The 21,783-nt window shown below is 37.0% G+C and overlaps 1 protein-coding gene across 1 annotated transcript; it reads left to right on the top strand.

The window, feature by feature from the left end:
• The first annotated feature begins 16,611 nt into the window (after positions 1-16,611).
• LOC121999369 (alkane hydroxylase MAH1-like) lies at positions 16,612-18,168 on the top strand. The gene has a single exon (XM_042554057.1). The coding sequence runs from the start codon at positions 16,612-16,614 to the stop codon at positions 18,166-18,168; it is 1,557 nt and encodes a 518-aa protein (XP_042409991.1).
• The last annotated feature ends 3,615 nt before the right edge of the window (positions 18,169-21,783 follow it).

Raw genomic sequence — 21,783 nt, 5'->3', positions numbered from 1 at the left:
GGTTCAGCCAACTTATGTAATCAAAATCATCCCAATTAATTCAATAATAAACCAAACTAGTTAAACCAACGAATGATTTGAGCTCAATCTAGGTAATATTAAATTAAACTAGTCTAGTTAAACCAACTAAAGATTTGAACTAGATCTGGGATTAAGCTGGAATAGTTCAATTTTCAATTAATCGAACTTTGATTAATCAATTTCAATTGATTAAATAGTGAGCAATGGTTTCACGCAAGATTAGCATAATATACTGTTCATGCATGAAATCTTAATCGATTAAAACAATCATTTTCAAGCAGTGTTGACAGATGTGTTAAAGTGTATACAAAAAGTCTAGCTTTTTGTATAAACATATAAGAATCACATTGGTCAAATGCCTACATTTATGCTAAGTGTAGTTGTCCATTTAATTTATATTGTAGATAACATGGTGTGAGGAGATATACAGAAGATCATGTTATCAGATCCTTATAAATTATAAACAGTTGCTCACAACCAAGATGAAATGGGACAAACCATTAGAGTGGTTGTAGTGTAATTAGGTATTAGTTTATCTTGACTAATAAATTACACTAGTACACTATGAGTGTATTGAGTAGGACCAATTGAGGTAGTATCTTTTTATACTGACTATATAAAAGAACAATACCTCTGTTATTATGGAAGTGTGTACTCTTAATCATGATATAATAACAAGCACATATACTTAGTATTTATTTCTTTGATTTATCAAAGGGTGCGATTTAGCTCGTTAAATCAATAAACTCGATAAGTTGGAAAATGATATTATTTATATGGTGTGTTGTTGATTATAGAATGAAACTATGTCCTAGTAATCTAGGATGATGATGTCCCCTTGAGGAGCTCATAAAGATTGTCATGTAAATCCTATAAGTGGACTTAGTCCGACATGACGATAAGGTTGAGTGGTACTACTCTTGGAGCTAGATATTAATTAAGTGAGTTGTCAGTAACTCATTTAATTAGTGGGCATTCAATATCTTAAACACAGAGAGACTAACACACTCATGAAAAGAAGGAGCCCATATAGTAATATGGGATTGGTACGGTAGTGCAATAATAACTCTTTAGTGGAATGAGATATTATTGATGAACTTGAGTTGGGTGTTTGGGGTGAACACGGGAAGCTCAAGCTCATTGGGAGACCAAAACCAATTTCTCCTCTCGGTGTCTATTGTAGCCTCTTATTTATAAAGTCTTATATCCACCCAAACCCAACTTCTTACCCACCTTAAGGTGGCCGGCCAAGACAAGCTTGGAGCCCAAGCTAGGGTTGGCCAAACCAAGGTTAGATGGGTTCAAGTTATGGCAGACCCTAGCATGGAACCCAAGCAAGGGTGGCCGGCCACATTGAATTCAGAAGGAAGTTTTATTTTATAAAATCTTTCCTTTTATAGAGATCCATTAAAAGGATTTAAAAGGATGATTTTAATATAAAACTTTTCTTTTTTAGATCGGTCATAAAAGGAAATAAAAGGAAGTTTTTATTTTGTTGAAAACTTTCCTTTTATGTTGGTTTTAAAAGAGAGTTTTAAATTTTAAAATTTTTCCTTTTATAACTTTCTACAAAGGAATAAAAGAGAGATTTGAAATTTTTCCTTATTTGTAGTTATCTATAATGTGAAAGAAAGATTTTAATTTTTTGATAAAACTCTCCTTTCTTGAAACCATGTTTTATTTTAAATATTATCTTTTATAGATATCCATAAAAGGATTTAAAAGAGAAAGATTTTAATTTATAAAACATTCCTTTTAAAACTATCCACAAAAGGGATTTTTAAAAGCGAGATTTTAATTTTTGTTTAAAACATTTCCTTGCTTGGAGAACAAGCATGTGGTCGACCATGACAAGAAGAAAAGGAGGTTTTAATTTTTTGTCTTAAAACTTTCCTTTTTAGTCATTGGCAAGGAATATAAGGAAGTTTTAATTATGTTTAAAACTTTCCTTATTTGCCAAGACCAAAGAATATAAAAGAGAGGGTAGAGGTGCCTCACCTCACAATAATACATCTTCTATTCCTCTCCTCTCTTCCTTGGTGGTGGTCGGCCCTTACTCTTTCTCTCTTCTCCTTTGTTTTCCCTCTTGGTGGCCGGCGGCATATTGGTGTGGAGATCCATCGATGGCCGATTGCTTGAAGGAGAAGAAGAAGAGAAGGAGGTTCTCTTGTCTAGCATCCCTTGGAGGAAAGTTGGTGCCCGAGCTTCATCATCTCTTGGCGAAAGTTGGTGGTCGAAACTTGAAAGGAAGAAGAAGGCTTGGGTGGATTCTCGTCTTGGTAGATCGTCGCCCACACAACGTCCGAGATAAGAAGAGGAATACAGTAGAAGATCAAGACGTCTATAGAGGTATAACTAGTTATTAGTTTCCGCATCATAACTAGTGCATCCTTTTGTATAGATCTTGTAAAGCCAAACACAAGAGGTTATCGTTTTTATTTTCAATATTTGTTTCGATTTCATGTTTCGATAATGTGTTTCTATTGAGGTCTCTATTGTTAAACCTAGTTTATTGTGAGAAATTTAAATATCTGATTTCTTTGAAAGGCTTTGTCTGGGCAGTGGTGGATGATCTCATACCCAAGAAGGCCTAGTGTCTTGCCACGTTTGACCTGGAAGCCGATCTTTGAAATAGATATTTGATCGACTTCTGTAATATGGTTTAACTTAGGAAGATCATATCGGTTGAACTTGAAGTAAGAATGTTATGCTTCGTTCCCAATTCAAGTTTAACTTCTAAAGGAAAATTTTGGGTTAATAATGTTGAGCATCGTTTGCAATCCAAATTCAACTTTAGTAGAACACATGGGTAGTTAGGATAGTTCTATTCTTGTACAAATTTTTGTACAAGGGAACTAGGATAGTATTCCGAGTAGCAACCAACAATTGGTATCAGAGCTAGGTTTTAACCTCTGTGTGTTTGGTTTTAGTTTAATTATGCACATGTCATACATATTTTAGGCACAATGATGTGCAAATAGATTAACTCTGTGGTTGCAGACTCCAACTATTATGATCTATTGTGATTGTGTGTGATTGGACCCTCGGACATGTCGAGGGCATTTTATGTGTGCGCATGATTGTATGTATTAAATACAATAGAAGTTGTATTAGTTTTAGGATTTTACATTATTTTTCGATCTAGACTCTATGTACATTCCTTTGTGGAATATAGGATCGATATATGTAAAATTCTATTTTTGTCGCGGATCATATCCTTGCGAGGCGTGGTGCTATTTGAGGACCAGAGGCGCAGCGGAAAAAGAAGCAAGATAGATGCGGCGACTAGACCCGATTGCGGTGGCTAAAGATGGCAGCAGCTAGGGTTGGCAGCACACGGAGGACAGTGATGGAAGAGGCCATAATAGTTGGAAAATTATTTTTCCATATTTATTGCTTTTATTTGCTATGATATGTGTGTGCATGATAACATCCTCATCTTAAAAAACTAAGTGTGAGAGGGATTAGTAAATAAATTCTATAGTCTCGATTACTAGTTTGTAAGTAATGCAACAAATTTGTGTGTTGGCTCTGAGTGTCTCCCTCCACAACGGATGAGTTTGTTTGCGGATCACTAGATCAAACTTCCTTTATGGATGATTATAGGAAATTATTTAGGAGCGTATGATCTTCTCCAACTGAAGGGGCACAATCCTATTTAATGGACTAACTATCAAGTAATGGTATATACTTAAGTGCATTTAATAGTATTCTCCCCAATGGAGTCACTGCTATTATTTGTGTGATCAAAGGAAAACTAACTATTAATTTTTCATAAAACTAGGTAAAACCCCCTCTTACAAATGCTTGAATTTGTATACGTCTACACTAACGTGGCATACAAAATTCATGGTGTTTGAGGTAATTTTATTTGTCATAAAGTTAGGTTAACAAAATAAAATTAATGGGTAAAACCTCCTCTTACAAACAATTGAATTTATATACGTCCACACTATCATGGCATATAAAATTCATGGTATTTGAGATAATTTAAGGTTGACAAGATAATTAACGTGTAAAACCCTCCTCTTACAAATGTTTGAATTTATATACGTCCACACTAACGTGGCATAAAAAAATTCACGGTGTTTGAGGTGTTGGTGAATTTGAATGATATTGTTTTGAGGAATCAATATTATTTCAAATTCTAAAGTTTTAACCAAATATTTGATCAAAGATAGACTAACTATTAATTTTATTTGTCATAAAGATAGGTTGACAAGATAATAAAATTAATGAATAAAATCTCCTCTTACAAATGTTTGAATTTGTATACGTCCACACTAACGTGGCATACAAAATTCATGGGGATTTTAAGATGTTGGTCTTGACCAAATATTTTTATAATTCTTAGGATTTCAAATATTTTTCAATCCCCTAGCTGTTATACTATAGAATAGACTTAGTAGTCCCAATTATAATAATTGAAAACAAAACTTGGACACTAAGGTGGGTTGTCCTCTCAGAACTGAGAACAATAAAGGTGTATTTTATTCATTAATTATTAAAACATATTTAGTGGTGTTATCTACCGGTACCTAGTGTGTAGATACGGAAGCCACTGATCATGTATGCAATTCATTGCAGGGGTTTCAGGAAACTCGACAACTATATGAAGGGGAAATCATCGTCTACATGGGCACTGCTGCAAAAGTAGCAGCTGTTGCAGTGGGAGATGTTTATCCTCTCATAGGAATAAAATATGGATTTTGAGAAATTGTCTTTACGTACCAAGTTTTAGAAAGAACTTGATTTCAGTTTCTAAACTATTTAAAGAACTTGATATTCTGTCTATTTTGATAACAAAGTCGTTATCAAGAAAAATAGGGAAGTTATCTGTTCTAGTACATTGGTTGGCAATTTATATATTCTAAATCCAAAAACTCCCACGATGCAACAAATGAAAATTAATAATACATCTTCTAACTCTAATAAGAGAAAGCAACCTTCAGGAATGAACCAATCATATCTTTGGCATCTAAGGCTAGGTCATATTAACTTGAGTAGGATTCAAAGGATAATAGCCGATGAACTTTTGGGTTCATTGGTGGTGGAAAACTTTCCAACCTGCGAGTCTTACTTGGAAGGAAAAATGACCAAGATGTTTTTTAAGACTAAGGGGTATAGAGCCAAAGATGTGTTGGAATTATTCTGATTTGTATGGACCTATAACTATCCAAGCAAGAGGTGGTTTTGAATATTTCGTCTCTTTTATAGATGACTATTCGAGATACGGATATATTTACTTGATGTGTCGTAAGTCTGAGTGCTTTGATAAGTTCAAAGAGTACAAGGCTGATGTAAAGAAACAGCATGGTAAAAGTATCAAGACACTACGATGAGATTGTAGTAGTGAGTACCTCTTAGGAGAGTTCAGGAGTCACTTATCAGAAGTCGGGATTCAATCCCAACTGACTGCACCTGGTACACCCCAACAGAATGGTGTGGAAGAACGAAGGAATAGGACTCTTATAGAAATAGTTAGATCAATGATAAGTTATTCAGAATTACCAAAATTTGTTTTGAGGATATACTCTGGAAACGGAAGTGAACATAGTACCTTCTAAGTCAAAACCCTCTACTCCCATAGAATTATAGAATGGGCATAAGCCTAGTCTGAAGCATATTAGGATTTGGGGTAGTCCAGCATATATGCTGAAGGGAGACACTAAACAGGAGTTCACTTGTTTGTGGGTTATCCTAGAGAAACGAAAGGAGGTTTATAGTCCTAAAAATCAGAAGGTCATTGTTAGCACCAATGCCCGATTTTTAGAAGAGGACTATGTAATGAACCACAAGACTATAAATAAATTTGTTCTTAAGGAAATAATAAAGGACACGTCTAATCTAGTACCAACAGTACAAGATGAGATACCACAAGAAACTGCAACACGTGTCATAAATGATACACAACTATAGACAGTGCCTCATTGTAGTGGAAGGGTTGTTAGGAAACCTGAAAGATTCATATTTTTGGGAGAGTCATCGGACTTGATCCCAGGTAAAAATGAACCTGACCCCCGTACATATGACAAGCACTCAAGATAAAGATGCAGCATCTTGGAAAAGAGCAATGAATTCAGAAAAAGAATCTATGTATTCTAACAAAGTCTGAGAGCTAGTAGAACCTTCAAATAGTGTAAAAGGTATTAGATGTAAATGGATCTACAAAAGGAAAAGACGGACAGGCGGGAAGATGGAAACCTTCAAAGCAAGACTTGTTGCGAAGGGATATACTCAGAAAGAGGGAATTAATTGTGAGGAAACCTTTTCGCCAGTAGCTATGCTTAAGTCTATCTGGATACTCTTATCTATTGCTGCTCATATGGATTATGAGGTTTGGCAAATGGATGTCAAGACAACTTTCCTTAACAGAACTCTTGAAGAAAACATCGATATGTAGCAACCAGAGGGGTTTATTGCAAAGGGAAAAGAGCATCTAGTATGTAAGCTCAATCGATCTATTTATGGATTAAAGCAAGCTTCAAGGTCTTGGAACATCCGATTTAAAGAAGTAATCCAGTCGTATGAATTTATTCAGTGTCCGGATAAGTCTTGTGTAAAGAAGAAGTGTGATGGAAATGTGGTGGTATTTCTTGTACTATACGTAGATGACATTTTGTTAGTTGGAAACAATATTAAAGTGTTGTCGGAAGTAAGGGTATGGTTGTCCAAGCAATTCGATATGAAGGACTTGGGAGAATACGCACATGTTCTCAGGATCAAGGTAATAAGGGATAGCACAAAAAGAATGTTGTTCTTATCCCAAACTTCATATATCGATACGATCCTAGCTCGTTTTAGCATGCAAGACTCCAAGAAAGGTTTTCTACCTTTTAGGCATGGAGTATCTTTATCTAAAGAGATGTCTCCGAAGACATCAAAAGAGATAGAAGATATGAAGACAGTTCCTTATGCTTCAACTGTAGGAAGCCTAATGTATGCTATGTTATGCACGAGACCAGATATCTGTCTTGCTATGGGCATCATTAACAGATATCAAAGTAATCCAAGACAGGAACATTGGACTGTCGTAAAGAATAGAGATTATATGCTGGTTTACCAAGCAGATAATTTGATCCCTGTGGGTTTCACGGATTTTAACTTCCAATCAGATAAGGACAATAGTAAGTCGACCTCGGGGTTTTGTGTTTACTTTAGGAGGTAAAGCCATAACAATCGAAGAGTGATAAGCATAGATGCTTTTTGGACTCCACCATGGAAGCTGAGTATGTGGCAGCCTCTGAGGCAGCCATAAAAGTTGTATGGCTCAAAAACTTCATGATGGACTTAGATGTGATTCCTGGTTTGCCCAAAAATTATTACATTGTATTGTGATAATAAGTGATGCAGTAGCAAACTCGAAGGAACCACGAGCCCATAAGGCAAGTCAACACATAGAGCGCAAGTACCACCCAATATGAGACATCGTATAACGAGGAGAAGTTGTTGTCGCCTAGATTACATCAGATGATAACCTGGGAGATCATTTCACTAAGGCCCTTAAGGTAAGAGCTTTTGATGGGCATGTTGAAGGGTTGGGAATCAGATGTATAGCAGGGTATATGACAGTATAGTCTTTTAGTATAAGTAGGAGATTGTTAGAGTATATACTAAAAGTCTAGCTTTTTGTATAAACATATAAGAATCACATTGGTCAAATGTCTACATTTATGCTAAGTGCAGTTGTCCATTTAATTTATATTGTAGATAATATGGTGTGAGGAGACATACAGAAGATCATGTTATCAGATCCTTATAAATTATAAACAGTTGCTCACAACCAAGATGGAATGGGGCAAACCATTGGAGTTGTTGTAGTGTAATTAGGTATTAGTTTATCTTGACTAATAAATTACACTAGCACACTATGAGTGTATTGAGTAGGACCAATTGAGGTAGTATCTTTATACTGACTATATAAAAGAACAATACCTCTGTTATTATGGAAGTGTGTACTCTTAATCATGATATAATAACAAGCACATATACTTAGTATTTATTTCTTTGATTTATCAAAGGGTGCGATTTAGCTCGTTAAATCAATAGACCCGATAAGTTGGAAAATGATATTATTTATATGGTGTGTTGTTGATTATAGAATGAAACTATGTCCTAGTAATCTAGGATGATGATGTCCCCTTGAGGAGCTCATAAAGATTGTCATGTAAATCCTACAAGTGGACTTAGTCCGACATGATGATAAAGTTGAGTGGTACTACTCTTGGACTAAGATATTAATTAAAGTGAGTTGTCAGTAACTCATTTAATTAGTGGGCATTCAATATCTTAAACACAGAGAGACTAACACACTCATGAAAAGAAGGAGCCCATATAGCAATATGGGATTGGTGCGGTAGTGCAATAATAACTCTTTAATGGAATGAGATATTATTGATGAACTTGAGTTGGGTGTTCGGGGCGAACACAGGAAGCTCAAGCTCATCGGGAGACCAAAACTAATTCCTCCTCTCGGTGTCTATTGTAGCCTCTTATTTATAAAGTCTTATATCCACCCAAACCCAACTTCTTACCCACCTTAAGGTGGCTGGCCCAGCCAAGCTTGTGTAGGATCGAAAAGAATTTAGATATCTCCACAATGACATGATATTGTCCACTTTGGGCCTAAGCCCTCATGACTTTGCTCTTGGGCTCTATCCAAAAGGCCTCATGCCAATGGAGATATCTTTTCTCTTATAAACCCATGATCTTTCCCATGTGTTTCCAATATGGGACTATGTTTGCAACCTTGCAACCCCAACAATCCCCCCCTCAAACAAAGGATCATAGACTTCCCACGTCCGATCCTCGACCCACCAGGTCTTCCTGCCCCTCGGTCCACCCGACCTACTAGGACTTCCTTGCCTAGTCGCAACTAGGACTTCCTGCCTGGTGTCTGGTCCTCTTGATCCGAACATAGGAGCCCCCACTTTCTTTATTCGAGGTCAATATTGTACGCACATGGCTCAATTAGACCATAGCTCTTGTGCACAGTCGGTGGTTAAACCTTCTGGCAGTCCGGGCTCTGATACCAATTGTAGGATCGAAAAGAATTTAGATATCTCCACAATGACATGATATTGTCCACTTTGGGCCTAAGCCCTCATGACTTTGCTCTTAGGCTCTACCCAAAAGGCCTCATGCCAATGGAGATATCTTTTCTCTTATAAACCCATGATCTTTCCCATGTGTTTCCAATATGGGACTATGTTTGCAACCTTACAACCCCAACAGCTTGGAGCCCAAGCTAGGGTTGGCCAAACCAAGGTTAGATGGGTTCAAGTTGTGGCCGACCCTAGCTTGGAATCCAAGCAAGGGTGGCCGACCACATTGAATTCAGAAGGAAGTTTTATTTTGTAAAATCTTTCCTTTTATAGAGATCCATTAAAAGGATTTGAAAGGATGATTTTAATATAAAACTTTTCTTTTTGAGATTGGTCATAAAAGGAAATAAAAGGAAGTTTTTATTTTGTTGAAAACTTTCCTTTTATGTTGGTTTTAAAAGAGAGTTTTAAATTTTAAAATCTTTCCTTTTATAGCTTTCTACAAAGGAATAAAAGAGAGATTTTAAATTTTTCCTTATTTGTAGTTATCTATAATATGAAAGAACGATTTTAATTTTTTGATAAAGCATTCTTTTCTTGAAACCATGTTTTATTTTAAATTTTATCTTTTATAGATATCTATAAAAGGATTTAAAAGAGAAAGAGATTTTAATTTATAAAACATTCCTTTTAGAACTATCCATAAAAGGGATTTTTAAAAGAGAGATTTTAATTTTTGTTTAAAATCTTTTTTGCTTGGAGAACAAGCATGTGTCCGACCATGACAAGAAGAAAAGGATGTTTTAATTTTTTTATTTTAAAACTTTCCTTTTTAGTCATTGGCAAGGAATATAAGGAAGTTTTAATTATGTTTAAAACTTTTCTTATTTGCCAAGACCAAGAAATATAAAAGAGAGGGTAGAGGTGCCTCACCTCACAATAATACATCTTCTATTCCTCTCCTCTCTTCCTTGGTGGTGGCCGGCCCTTACTCTTTCTCTCTTCTCCTTTGTTTTCCCTCTTGGTGGCCGGCGGCATATTGGTGTGGAGATCTATTAATGGCTGGTTGCTTGAAGGAGAAGAAGAAGAGAAGGAGGTTCTCTTGTCTAGCATCCCTTGGAGGAAAGTTGGTGGCCGAGTTTCATCATCTCTTGGAGAAAGTTGGTGGTCGAAACTTGAAAGGAAGAAGAAGGCTTGGGTGGATTCTCGTCTTGGTAGATCGTCGCCCACACGATGTCCGAGATAAGAAGAGGAATACAATAGAAGATCTAGAGGTCTATAGAGGTATAACTAGTTATTAGTTTCTGCATCATAACTAGTGCATCCTTTTGTATAGATCTTGTAAAACCAAACACAAGAGGTTATTGATTTTAATTATCGTTTTTATTTTCAATATTTGTTTCGATTTCATGTTTCGATAATGTGTTTCTATTGAGGTCTCTATTGTTAAACCTAGTTTACTGTGAGAAGTTTAAATATCTGATTTCTTTGAAAGGCTTTGCCTAGGCAGTGGTGGATGATCTTATACCCAAGAAGGTTTAGTGCATCATCACGTTTAACCTAGAAGCCGATCCTTGAAATAGATATTTGATCAACTTTTGTAATATGGTTTAACTTAGGAAGATCACATCGATTGAACTTGAAGTAAGAATGTTAAGTTTCATTTCCAATTCAAGTTTAACTTCTAAAGGAAAATTTTGGATTAATAATGTTAAGCATCGTTTGTAATCCAAATTTAACTTTAGTAGAACACATGGGTAGCTAGGATAGTTCTATGTGTTGGTTGGTCCTAGGAGGATCGTACTGGTTCCACTGTATAAAAATTTTGTACAAGTGTCAAACCTTTTCCTAAACAACCTATTGTGTTCTTTAGAAGTTAAATTAGGAATCGCAAACGGAACTTAACATTATTGATTCCAAATTTAACTTATCTGTTCTTAATGGTTTAGACTTAGATCGCAAGCGGAACTTAACACTATTGATCCAAATCAACCTATGTTATAAATTCAATTAAATATTAATTTCCAAAATTGACTTCCAGGTTAAACATGGTGAGGCACTAGGCCTTCTTGGATATGGGAGCAACCACCACTTCCTAAACAAAGCCTTTTAAGGAAAGCTAATATTTAATTTCCTTATATAACTCTAGGTTTAACCAAAAGGAACAATCGAATTACAAATTCGAAAAATAAAAAAAAAACACAAACTCGAATAACAAATTCAAAAATCTAGAATCTAATGTCTCTTGTGTTTGGAATTCATACAAAGAAAAATAACTAGCATGATGCGGAAAATAATTACTAGTTATACCTTTCTTTGTATGCAACGACATCTTGATCTTCTACCGTATTCCTCTTCTTATCCCGGACGTTGTGTGGGAAACGATCTACCGAGATGAGAACCGCCCAAGCCCTTCTTCTTCCTCCTTGCAAGTTTTGGCCAAACCAAGACTCCTCCAAGGATGTAGAATTTCGGCCACCACCACCAAGCTCCAAGGAATGCAAGAAACAAAGTCTCCTTTCTCTCCTTCTTCTCCTAGCTAGAACCGGCCACCATCAAAAGCTACAAGAGAAAGATGAAACCGACCACTAAAGAAGAAGAGAAGAGGAGAGGGAGAACCTCTAGGGTCGGCCACAACCAAGGAAGAAAAGAGAGGAAGAAATAGAATTGAGTTGTCACCTTGAAGGTACCTCTTCCCTCTCTTTTATAATCCTTGGCCTTGGCAAATAAGAAAATTTAAATAAAAACTTCCTTAATTCTTTTTCCATGAAAAGGAAAATTTTTTTAATTAAAAACAATTTCCTCTTCTTAATTATAATGGTCGGCCACTTATAAGCTCTAAACAAGGAGAGTTTTAATTAACATAAGAATTAAAACTTCCTAATTTGTTTCCGGAAATTTATAAAAAAATTCTCCAATAATTTTTCCCTTCATGGTGGGTAATAAAAGGAAATTTTATAAATTAAAATCTTTCTTTTAAACATGTGGATGATTTTCAAAAGGGAAAGTTTTCTCTAAAATTAAAATCTCCTTTCAATCTACAAATAAGGAAAGATATCAAATGTTCTCTTAATCTTTTGTAGATACTTATAAAAGAAAATTTTTAATTTTAAAACTCTCTTTTTAAATCATGAACACGGTTACAAAAAAGAAAAGTTTTATCAAAATTAAAATCTCCTTTCAATCTACAAATAAGGAAAGACTTCAAATCTTTTCTTAATCTTTTGTAAAAAGCTATAAAAGGAAAGATTTAAATTTTAACTTCTCTTTTAAAACCATGATATCCACATTAAGAAAAGATTAAAAATAAAATCTCTTTTAATATGATGTGGCCGACCACACCAAGCTTGGGTTCAAGCTAGGGTCGGTCACACCAACTCAACTCATCCTATTTACTTGGTCGGCCCAAGCTTGGGTTCCAAGCTTGCTTTTCCGGCCCCATTAGGAGGGGTATAAAGGTGGGTAAGAAGTGGGTATGTGGTGGGTATAAATCTCTATATACAAGAGGTTACGATAGAGACCGAGAGGAGGAATTGGTTTTGGTCTCCTGATGAAATTAAGCTTCCCGTGTTCGCCCCGAACACACAACTTAACTTCATCAATAATAATTCATACCACTAAAGAATTATTATTGAACTACCGCACCAATCCCAAATTACATTTTGGGCTCCTACTTATTATGAGTGTGTTAGTCTCCTTGTGTTTAAGATGTCGAATGCCCACTAATTAAATGAGTTACCGACAACTCTCTTTAATTAATATCTTAATTCAAGAGTAGTACCACTCAACCTTATCGTCATGTCGGACTAAGTCCACCTGCAGGGTTTAACATGACAATCCTTATGAGCTCCTCTTGGGAGCATTATCAACCTAGATTACTAGGACACAATTTCCTTCTATAATCAATAACACACACTATAAGTAATATCATTTCTCAACTTATCAGGCCTTTTGATGTATCGAGCTAAATCTCACCCTTTGATAAGTTAAAGAAATGAATACTAAATATATGTGCTTGTTATCATATTAGGATTAAAAACACACACTTCCATAATAACTAAGGTGTTGTTCTTTTATCAAGTCAGTACAAAAAGAACTTACCTTAAATGGTCCTGCTCAGTACACTCAAAATGTACTAGTGTAATTTATCAGTCAAGAGAAACAAACACATAATTACACTATGACTATTCCAATGGTTTGTTCCTTTCCATCTTGGTCGTGAGCAACTGTTTATAATTTATAAAGAACTGATAGCATGATCTTCTGTGAGTGACACCATTCACCATGTTATCTACAATATAAATTAATTGAACAACTACACTTAGCAAATAAATGTAGACATTTGACCAATGTGATTCTTTTATTTCTAAATAAATGTTTACAAAAGCTAGGCTTCTAGTATACATTCCAACACTATGCTTGTATAAATTTTTGTACAGGAGAACTAGGACAGTATTCTGAGTAGCAACCAACAAGATGAATAGTAATTAATACTGTTCATCTTCGTTTAATTGATTATCTCAATCGATTAAAAAAACTATTTGAATCGATTACTCTAATCGGTTACACAGATTCACTGTGCTTCGTTAGTTTAATCGATTGCACAGCTTCTTCTCTTCTCTGTCGTGATCGCGACACTCTCTTCTTCTGCCACGACGAACGTGATTGTCATTACCTTCGATTGTCCACCTCCTGACGTGGTCGCCGGCACTCTCCAGCCACAGATGCTGATAGCCAGCAACTTCTCGGGGCTTGACAACTACGGCAGATCGCAACCCAGTCGCGATCTTGCCTAGTGACGGTGGAAGATAGATTTTCATTTCAACGAAGAGATTATTTCATGCTTAGGCATTGCTCTGATACCATTGTTGATAGTTCTAAGCATGAAAAATAGTAAACATGAAAATTGTAAGCACTTACAGCGATCTCCTGCAGATATGCAATCGGCGCCAGTAAGACTTGCTGAGGGAAGAATGATCACAGAATCGAAAAGCTTTTCATGATTCACAAACCAAGTCCCTCTTGCGAGATTGTACAAACCAATCTTGAATGTTTTTCTATCCTCTTACAATCTTGTGCACATGGACGAACCTTGCACAGTGACCTTTTTGATATGGGGCGAACCCTTTCTCAACCTTGCACATAGCAAGTCCCTTCTTCTTCTTTTTTCTTTTGCTTGGGCGCATATATATATTGAGGAAGATGACTCTTCCTCTTCCTCCATTAATGGAGGAAATGAATGGGCTAGAAGATGAAGGGAAAGGGGTGCCCTTTCATCTTCCAACATGAAATGCTAAAGGCTAGTGAAAGAGAAGTGTGAGAATATATTCTCTCTGGTTACTCCAACTATTATATATTACAAGGTTATTAAATATAAAATCAGAACATTATTTTTCATAAAGATGTTATGATGACATATGTCAATTGATGTCAGAGTTGTTTCCGACTGATAATATAATTACTTATAATTTTTACAATACAAAGAAATTGGTTAGAGGTTTAAGTTTGTCTATAGAGAAAATTGATTGTTGTATAAACAACTATATGATATTTTGGAATAAAGATAATGAACTGAATGAATGCAAAATCTGTACATACCCTCGTTATAAGCATAGTACTCGCATACCAGGGAAGAAAAAGAAAAAAAAAAGGATGTATTATTTTCCATTAACTACTAGACTTTAATATTTGTATGCATCTGCTACTACAACTTGCCACATGATGTTACATCATGAGCATGAGAGTGAAGGAGGTATAATGTGTCATCCTTCTAATTCCCCTATATTGAAACATAGCTAATTTGCTAATAGCTAATTTGTCTCCGTCACTAGTTCTATTTCACTTTGATTCACAGGAGACTTAGGATCCATCAGATCCTGTTGATTAGTTTTTTTGAGATTTGTTCAACTAAAACTCAATTTTTTATCATATATAAATTATACAAATATATTTATTTTATTTGATAATATAATATGTTAATTTCTAAATATTATATTTTTATATGTTTCAAGAGTCTGGCCTATTGATATTGTTGATCATTATTTTCTTATTTCTTCTATTATCAAAATTGATTATATGTATATGCAACTTCTATTGATATATTTATTTGCTTATTTCTTATTTCTTCTATTGGTTATACTTATCTTTTCTATTTCCCCTAAAATGTATTTATTAAGATATATGAAAATGTGTTTGTATGGGTAGATGGTGAAATATGATCAAATGGATGTATAAATAAGTGTGCAATGCAATTGTGTGGATTGTGAAATATTTTAATTCAAATGTATGTATGAAATGTTATCGTTTGTGATGGTTTCTTTTATATGTGAAAATTGTAAATAAGTTAGGCTTAAATATAAATTGTTTGTTTATTTTTTTTAAATTTCGGCATAATATCCTATTCTATTGAAAAATATCAAAATGACTTACCGATGGAATCACCGATTCTATCAATAATTATCGATGAAATCGATAATTCCGTTGATAAGTCATATTATAGAATACTGATGAAATCGTTGATTCCATTGGTGGTATTTGCTAAGAAAGTTTATTTTCTTTCAGAAAATAATAACTACGAAAATTAATTTTATTAAAAATCACTGACAGAAAATAAAATTTTGACGATAAATTCTTTTCTAACAAATCATCTCTTAAAAAATTATTTCTCATCTAATTTTATCACTAAACATTTATACTGATAAAATTATGATGGAATTTTCTCTCACTAATCCTGTTTATTTTTTTTTAAGTGGTATGGGAAAAAATAGATAAGGAAAAGTTGAGGCTATGTTAATTGTTTGGAGAGGGGTATTTTAGAAAATGAATATACCTTTTATAAATATTAAAATATAAGGTACCTTTAAAATATTATTGAAAGTTGGATGTACTTTTTAGTTAAATGATATTTGAAGAAAATGCATTAATCATGTTCCCACAAATATAAATATTATTTTTCTGATATTCCGGTCGACTCCCATGAATGCATTAATTATCGTGTCTCTACTGATAAATTATTGGTTTTTGTCACAGTCTGTTTTAAAAACGCATTAATCATGGTCCCATGAAATAGTTATACAAAAGGAATTGAAAGAAACTGCGATCTTATCATCATAAATATCCATGTGTATTTTCAGAAAAAAAAATTGGAAATGTAATTAAAATGAAATTAAAAGGTTTGGTTCCAGATTTCTTTAAGGCAACTCTACTTAATTTTTTCATGGGTTATATATATATATATATATCAACTATTTAGTTTCATTAGTCATATTATTATTGCATAAGTATTTTTTTTTTTTTTGGGATAAGTATTTTTTTTTTTCATCCTCTTTTTACACTTTATATGTAGATGCTTGAACGTGAGATAATAAATACGGGGGGAGAGGGCAGTTAGCTGCAACATGGCCAATTGGAACGGCCGGAATTATATTATATTATTTTATTTTATTTCGGAATCCACGGCGAAAACATGTATTTATAGGGGCACTCTACCACGCGATATCCCATATCTTTAGCATACTCATCCACAGCCACAGTTTGAATTCTATCAATGGCGGTGGAGTCATGGCCGCTCGGTGTCCTATTTGGCCTTCTGCGGGACTACCCTGAAATCATCGTGGCACTGGCCTACTCCTTCTGCTTGTTCTACGTCAACCGCCGCCGTCCCTCTGCCTTGCCCATAAACTGGCCGTTCATCGGCATGCTTCCGGCGATGGTCATCAACTTCTCCCGTATTCACGATTACCTCTCATACCTTTTCAGCCGCATCAGCTGCACCGAGATATTCCGCGGCCCCTGGTTCCTCGGCGCCGACCTGTTGCTAACCTGCGACCCCGAGAACGTCCACCACATCCTCAACGCCAACTTCGATAACTACCCCAAGGGCGACCAGTTCCGCGAGGTCTTCGACATCCTGGGCCACGCCCTATTAAGCGTAGACGGCGACTCCTGGAGGTTCCAGCGCAAGATCGCCAACGCCATCATCGGCGGCCGTGGTTTCCGTACCTTCGTCGTCGGCGCCACCAGGGAGAAGGCGGAGAAGGTGTTAGTCCCACTTCTCCTCTACAAGTGCGAGCGCGATGAGGTAGTAGAGCTCCAGGAAATGTTCACTAGGTTTTCCTTCGACGTCACTTGCAACATGGTCTTCGGGGACGACCCCGGCAGCCTCTCGATACAATTTCCGGCCATCCCCTTCTCCTCGGCTATTGACGATGCGTGGGAGGCTCTGTTCTTCCGTCACACCGTGCCGAAGAGCTGGTGGAAGGTGATGAAGTGGCTCAACGTCGGCACCGAGAAGAAAATGACCAATGCCCGGAAGGTCATCGATCAGAACATAAGACAAATAATATTGCAAAAGAGGGAGGAAATGAAAGCAAAGATTCCAAAGGCCGATCTTCTTGCGTCCTACATGGAGGTGGTAGAGGAGATCAAGGACAAAGTGGAAGACACCGAAAAGTTTTTGCGCGACAACGTGCTATTCTTGATGATAGCAGGGAGAGACGCCTTCTCCATCAGCCTCTCTTGGTTCTTTTTCCTGCTCCACAACAACCCGAAGGTGCAGACAAAGATCCTGAAGGAGCTGAGAAGGTGTCGGTCGACCGAGAACACCTCGACTACCTTCAGCTCGGATGAGCTGAGTAGGATGGTGTACCTGCACGGGGCGGTGTGCGAGACTCTGCGCATCTTCCCCCCGGTGCCGTTCGAAGAGAAGACGGCGCTGAAGGACGACGTGTTGCCGAGCGGCTCGAGGGTGGCGGCGGGGCAGAAGATAGTGGTGAGCATGTATGCGATGGGGCGGATGGAGGCGGTGTGGGGGAAGGACTGCATGGAGTTCAAGCCGGAGAGGTGGATAACGGCGGAGGGGAGGGTGCGGCATGTGCCGGCGCACAAGTTCATGGCCTTCAACTGCGGGCCGAGGACTTGTATAGGGAAGGACGTGGGGCTGATGCAGATCAAAACGGTGGTCGCCGCCGTGCTGTGGAACTTCGAGGTGCAAGTGGTGGACAGCGCCAGAGTGGAGCCCAAGAACTCCGCTATGCTTCGGATGAAGAATGGTATCACGGCCATTATCAAGAAAAGAATACATCCAATATATAAAAATGCATAATTATTAAATGGAATCACGGCCATAATAAAGTCATTATTATAAATGCATAATTATTAAATATTAATCAATCATATACTCATATTTTTATAATCTAAATATTTATATAAAAAAATTATTTCATGTGTCAAATTAACAATGTTCAAGATTTATTATAAAATTAAAGTATATGTATATTGAAAATCATTAGAATATGTATATTAAAAACTGACTGCAAGAGATATGTATATGCGTTAGCAAAATGTTTTAAAATGTTGCAACTTAAAATAAGTCCACTTAAGCGTGATCCATGCCCCCACGGGCTGGATCAGCTGGAAGGATGTCTGATATTTGTAACGGAGGTTCAAGGGTCGAGGATCATCAATTGTACACGGACGTAAAATCTCAGTTTACTGTGCTTTAAATTCCACTCGACCCCAGTCACCCCTCTTGTCCAGCTTAACCGTGATTTATCCCCTCTGAATATCTGTGGGGCCGAATCCAGGGGGCCGCTAAGGTGATGATTCCACCTTTTGCAACTTAAACGAGATCCATGAGATTGTCAACACCGAGTAAACAACCTTCGTATGGAGCCCATTGTAATCTCTCTCTCTTTAGACAAAGTTTACTCTCCAGAAGACCAAGTAGCCAAATATGTTGAACAAATAGAGTCAAATAATAAAGTTTAAATATAGTTTACTAATCTTGTTTGGAATCTGACTCAAATGAAGATCGACAAAATTAGTATCAGTATTGACGGAAAGATGACTTTGACACATCCTGTATATGCATGTCGAAAAAGCGAACTCCCACATGGTACCAAAAGTCAATAGTAACGAAACCGGTGATACTTGGGCCCTACACACGCTCAGATAAGTATATGAAGCATTAGAGACCAGAAATCAGGAAAAAAAATCTCCGGCACAGGCCCTCCGACGCTCAAATCAGGTCATTTTCCCCTGGAATAACAGTGTACGAAAGAAGGAAATAAGAACTGTTGAAGATACGTGCAACAGTGTGCGTACCTTGCCAATGAACAGAACCTCCTTTTTTATAAGACTCTGTTTGCCTTTTAAGCCTGATCGCTGCCGAAAATGTAGGGCGTCAGAGTATGTCGAGGGAGAGAGGACGTCTAGCGGACTCCCATTGGCCGAAGGAAGGTTCCACCTTCAGTGTGTGGCAGACCATTGGAATATTCCCTGACTGATGGTAGTTATTCTCTGATAGGAAGTTATGATTCCCGAACACTGTTGTCGCTTAGCGTTATCCGTCTCGCACAGGTTCAGCTGTAGACAGCTCGGGGGTGACTGCTCAGATGTGCTACAAGGATTGAGCATTGTCAACCCGACCGGGTCTTATCGGAGACGGTGGCCAAGGATCAAGCCTTCATAATCTGGCTGCAGAGCTGGTTGGGGATTGTCTCATTCCAGGGCTTAGACTCGGGGACCTGCCCTGCCTGTTACCGACTAGGGATTATACAGCTGGTGATGCAAAGTGGCTCTGATTCACGTCTTCCCTTGATTGTTGACTGCCACGTCTTCTTGACTATTGACTGCCACGTTCTCTTGACTATTGACTACCATGTCTTCTTGACTATTGATTGTCACGTCTTTTTGACTATTGACTGCCACATCCTTTTGACTTTTGACTTTTGACTTCCTGGCCTTATCGGACCCCTCCTTTACTCATCGTATCACAAGCCTCCCCTCCAAATCTAATCGAAGGATGCTCAAGTTTGACTTGTTGGTGCAGTTTGCACTAACGATCGAACTAAGGTTTTGATGAATGACAAAGTAAGTTAAGTTAGGTATTGTTGTAATCTAACCACTTTACCAGGTGTGCAGGAGTTAACCAGATAAGTCAACGGACTGACCAGATATCTAGTGCAAAGTCCAGATAGGTCAATGGGCCGACTGATATTTGGCAAGAAGTTCAGATAGGTCGACGGGTCGACCGGATATCTAGCAAGAAGTCCAGATAGGTCGACGAGCCGATCGCATATTTGGCAGGAAGTCTAGTTGGGTCTGTAGACTAGACAACTGACAAACTGGTAAGTAAAGGTAAGTCACTAGAGGAGAGTGACTAAGTGAGGAAGCATCCCGATTGAAGGGACAGTAGACGTCAATCTATGTTAGGTCCATTTCAGATCCCTAATCTGAGACTTTGACTAGTTCCGGGTCCTAGGAGGACAGAAACTAATTACTACTCATTATTATAACTGTAATAACTTTATTTTGCAGGGTAGATGTTTTAGTTTTGGACTAACATCTTTTTGCAGGACAAAAGAGCAAAAAGCCTTCAGATGAACAGTACCTTAATGCGCCTTCAAGACTGATGGAAGACTCCTTCGTACTATTCATAGAAGGTGCCTTCAAAGGCTTTGGAAGCCGCCTTCTGCATGATGTGTTAGAATTTGAGGAATGCCCTAAGGCAATTGTCTTACAATTTTTTCTATTTATTTGATAAGTATAGATTTACTATTTGAGTGCATATTATATGTTTAATTGTCTTAAACTCATTTATTGAATGCTCGTAATATTATTCATAGCATGAGAGAATGTGATTGGATCGCAACTAGTGATTATCTCTACATGTGTAATTATAAATATATTGAAATTTCCCTAGTCATTGAATTGATGCATTCATATATCATTTATTTTGTAAGACTAGCACGAGTTATACTCCTTGGTTCGGCCAAGCAGCTGTTTTCTCACTAGCTGGAGACATTGGGATGGGAGTTAAACGTGGATGCTGGTCGTAACTAGTTCATTGAAGTGACTCGCTGTAAAACTTCATATGGTTCTCTACATATATATAGATATGTCTATGAAGTTCTTACTACAACACGAGTGCAAGTTTCTTTCGATTTGAGGTATACAAGTCATCTTGATCATGGAGACTTATACTTTGACACCTTAAACAATCATCTCATTGAGGTGTGGACCTGAGATGATTGGGTATAAGTTGAAGTGCCCAAAAGTATTTGGATAGCCCATAGAAGATTTACCACTCCTGGCGAGGAGACGTATACCCTATGGACACTCGTTAAGATTATTACTCAAATTTTTTTAATCAAAGCATCACATCTTAAGAGTGAGACTCTTATACACATGTACGAGTAATTTGAATCCGTATAATGAGGAAGTATTACTTAGGTTAGGTGTGACGTAATTAACCTAGTGGGGACAAGACACATAGACCATATCCTGAACCAAGTGGGTATAAGACGAGTGAAAGATACGAGGCACGACTCACTGTAGTTGTTGAAGGGTTTAGAATTAATTCTAAGATCAACTATGTTTTTCCGACTAATTAGGGATCAAGATGTACTATTAGGTGTCACTCATGATCATTCTATAATTAAGTAGTTAATTATGGATGGCCAAGATAAATCGGGAACCTATTGGGTCACACGCACTAACGAGTTTCTAAAAGACGTAAAACAAGTTAAAGAATAGGATTCTTAGATCAAGAGATAAATGTTTGGTTAGATCATATATAAGACAAATATGAAAAAAAATTGTTGCAATGGAAGCGCGGATAGACCACATTGTTAGGATCGATGGTCGCGGCTAGAGAGGGGGGTGTGAATAGCCGACCCCAAATTTTCGTTTCTTTCTACAAGTTGACATTAGCGCA

This window comes from Zingiber officinale, chromosome 7A, assembly GCF_018446385.1.
Source record: "Zingiber officinale cultivar Zhangliang chromosome 7A, Zo_v1.1, whole genome shotgun sequence".
Taxonomy (NCBI): Eukaryota; Viridiplantae; Streptophyta; class Magnoliopsida; order Zingiberales; family Zingiberaceae; genus Zingiber; species Zingiber officinale.
Note: the sequence above shows the minus strand (reverse complement) of the source record. Positions and strands in the feature narration are given on the sequence as shown.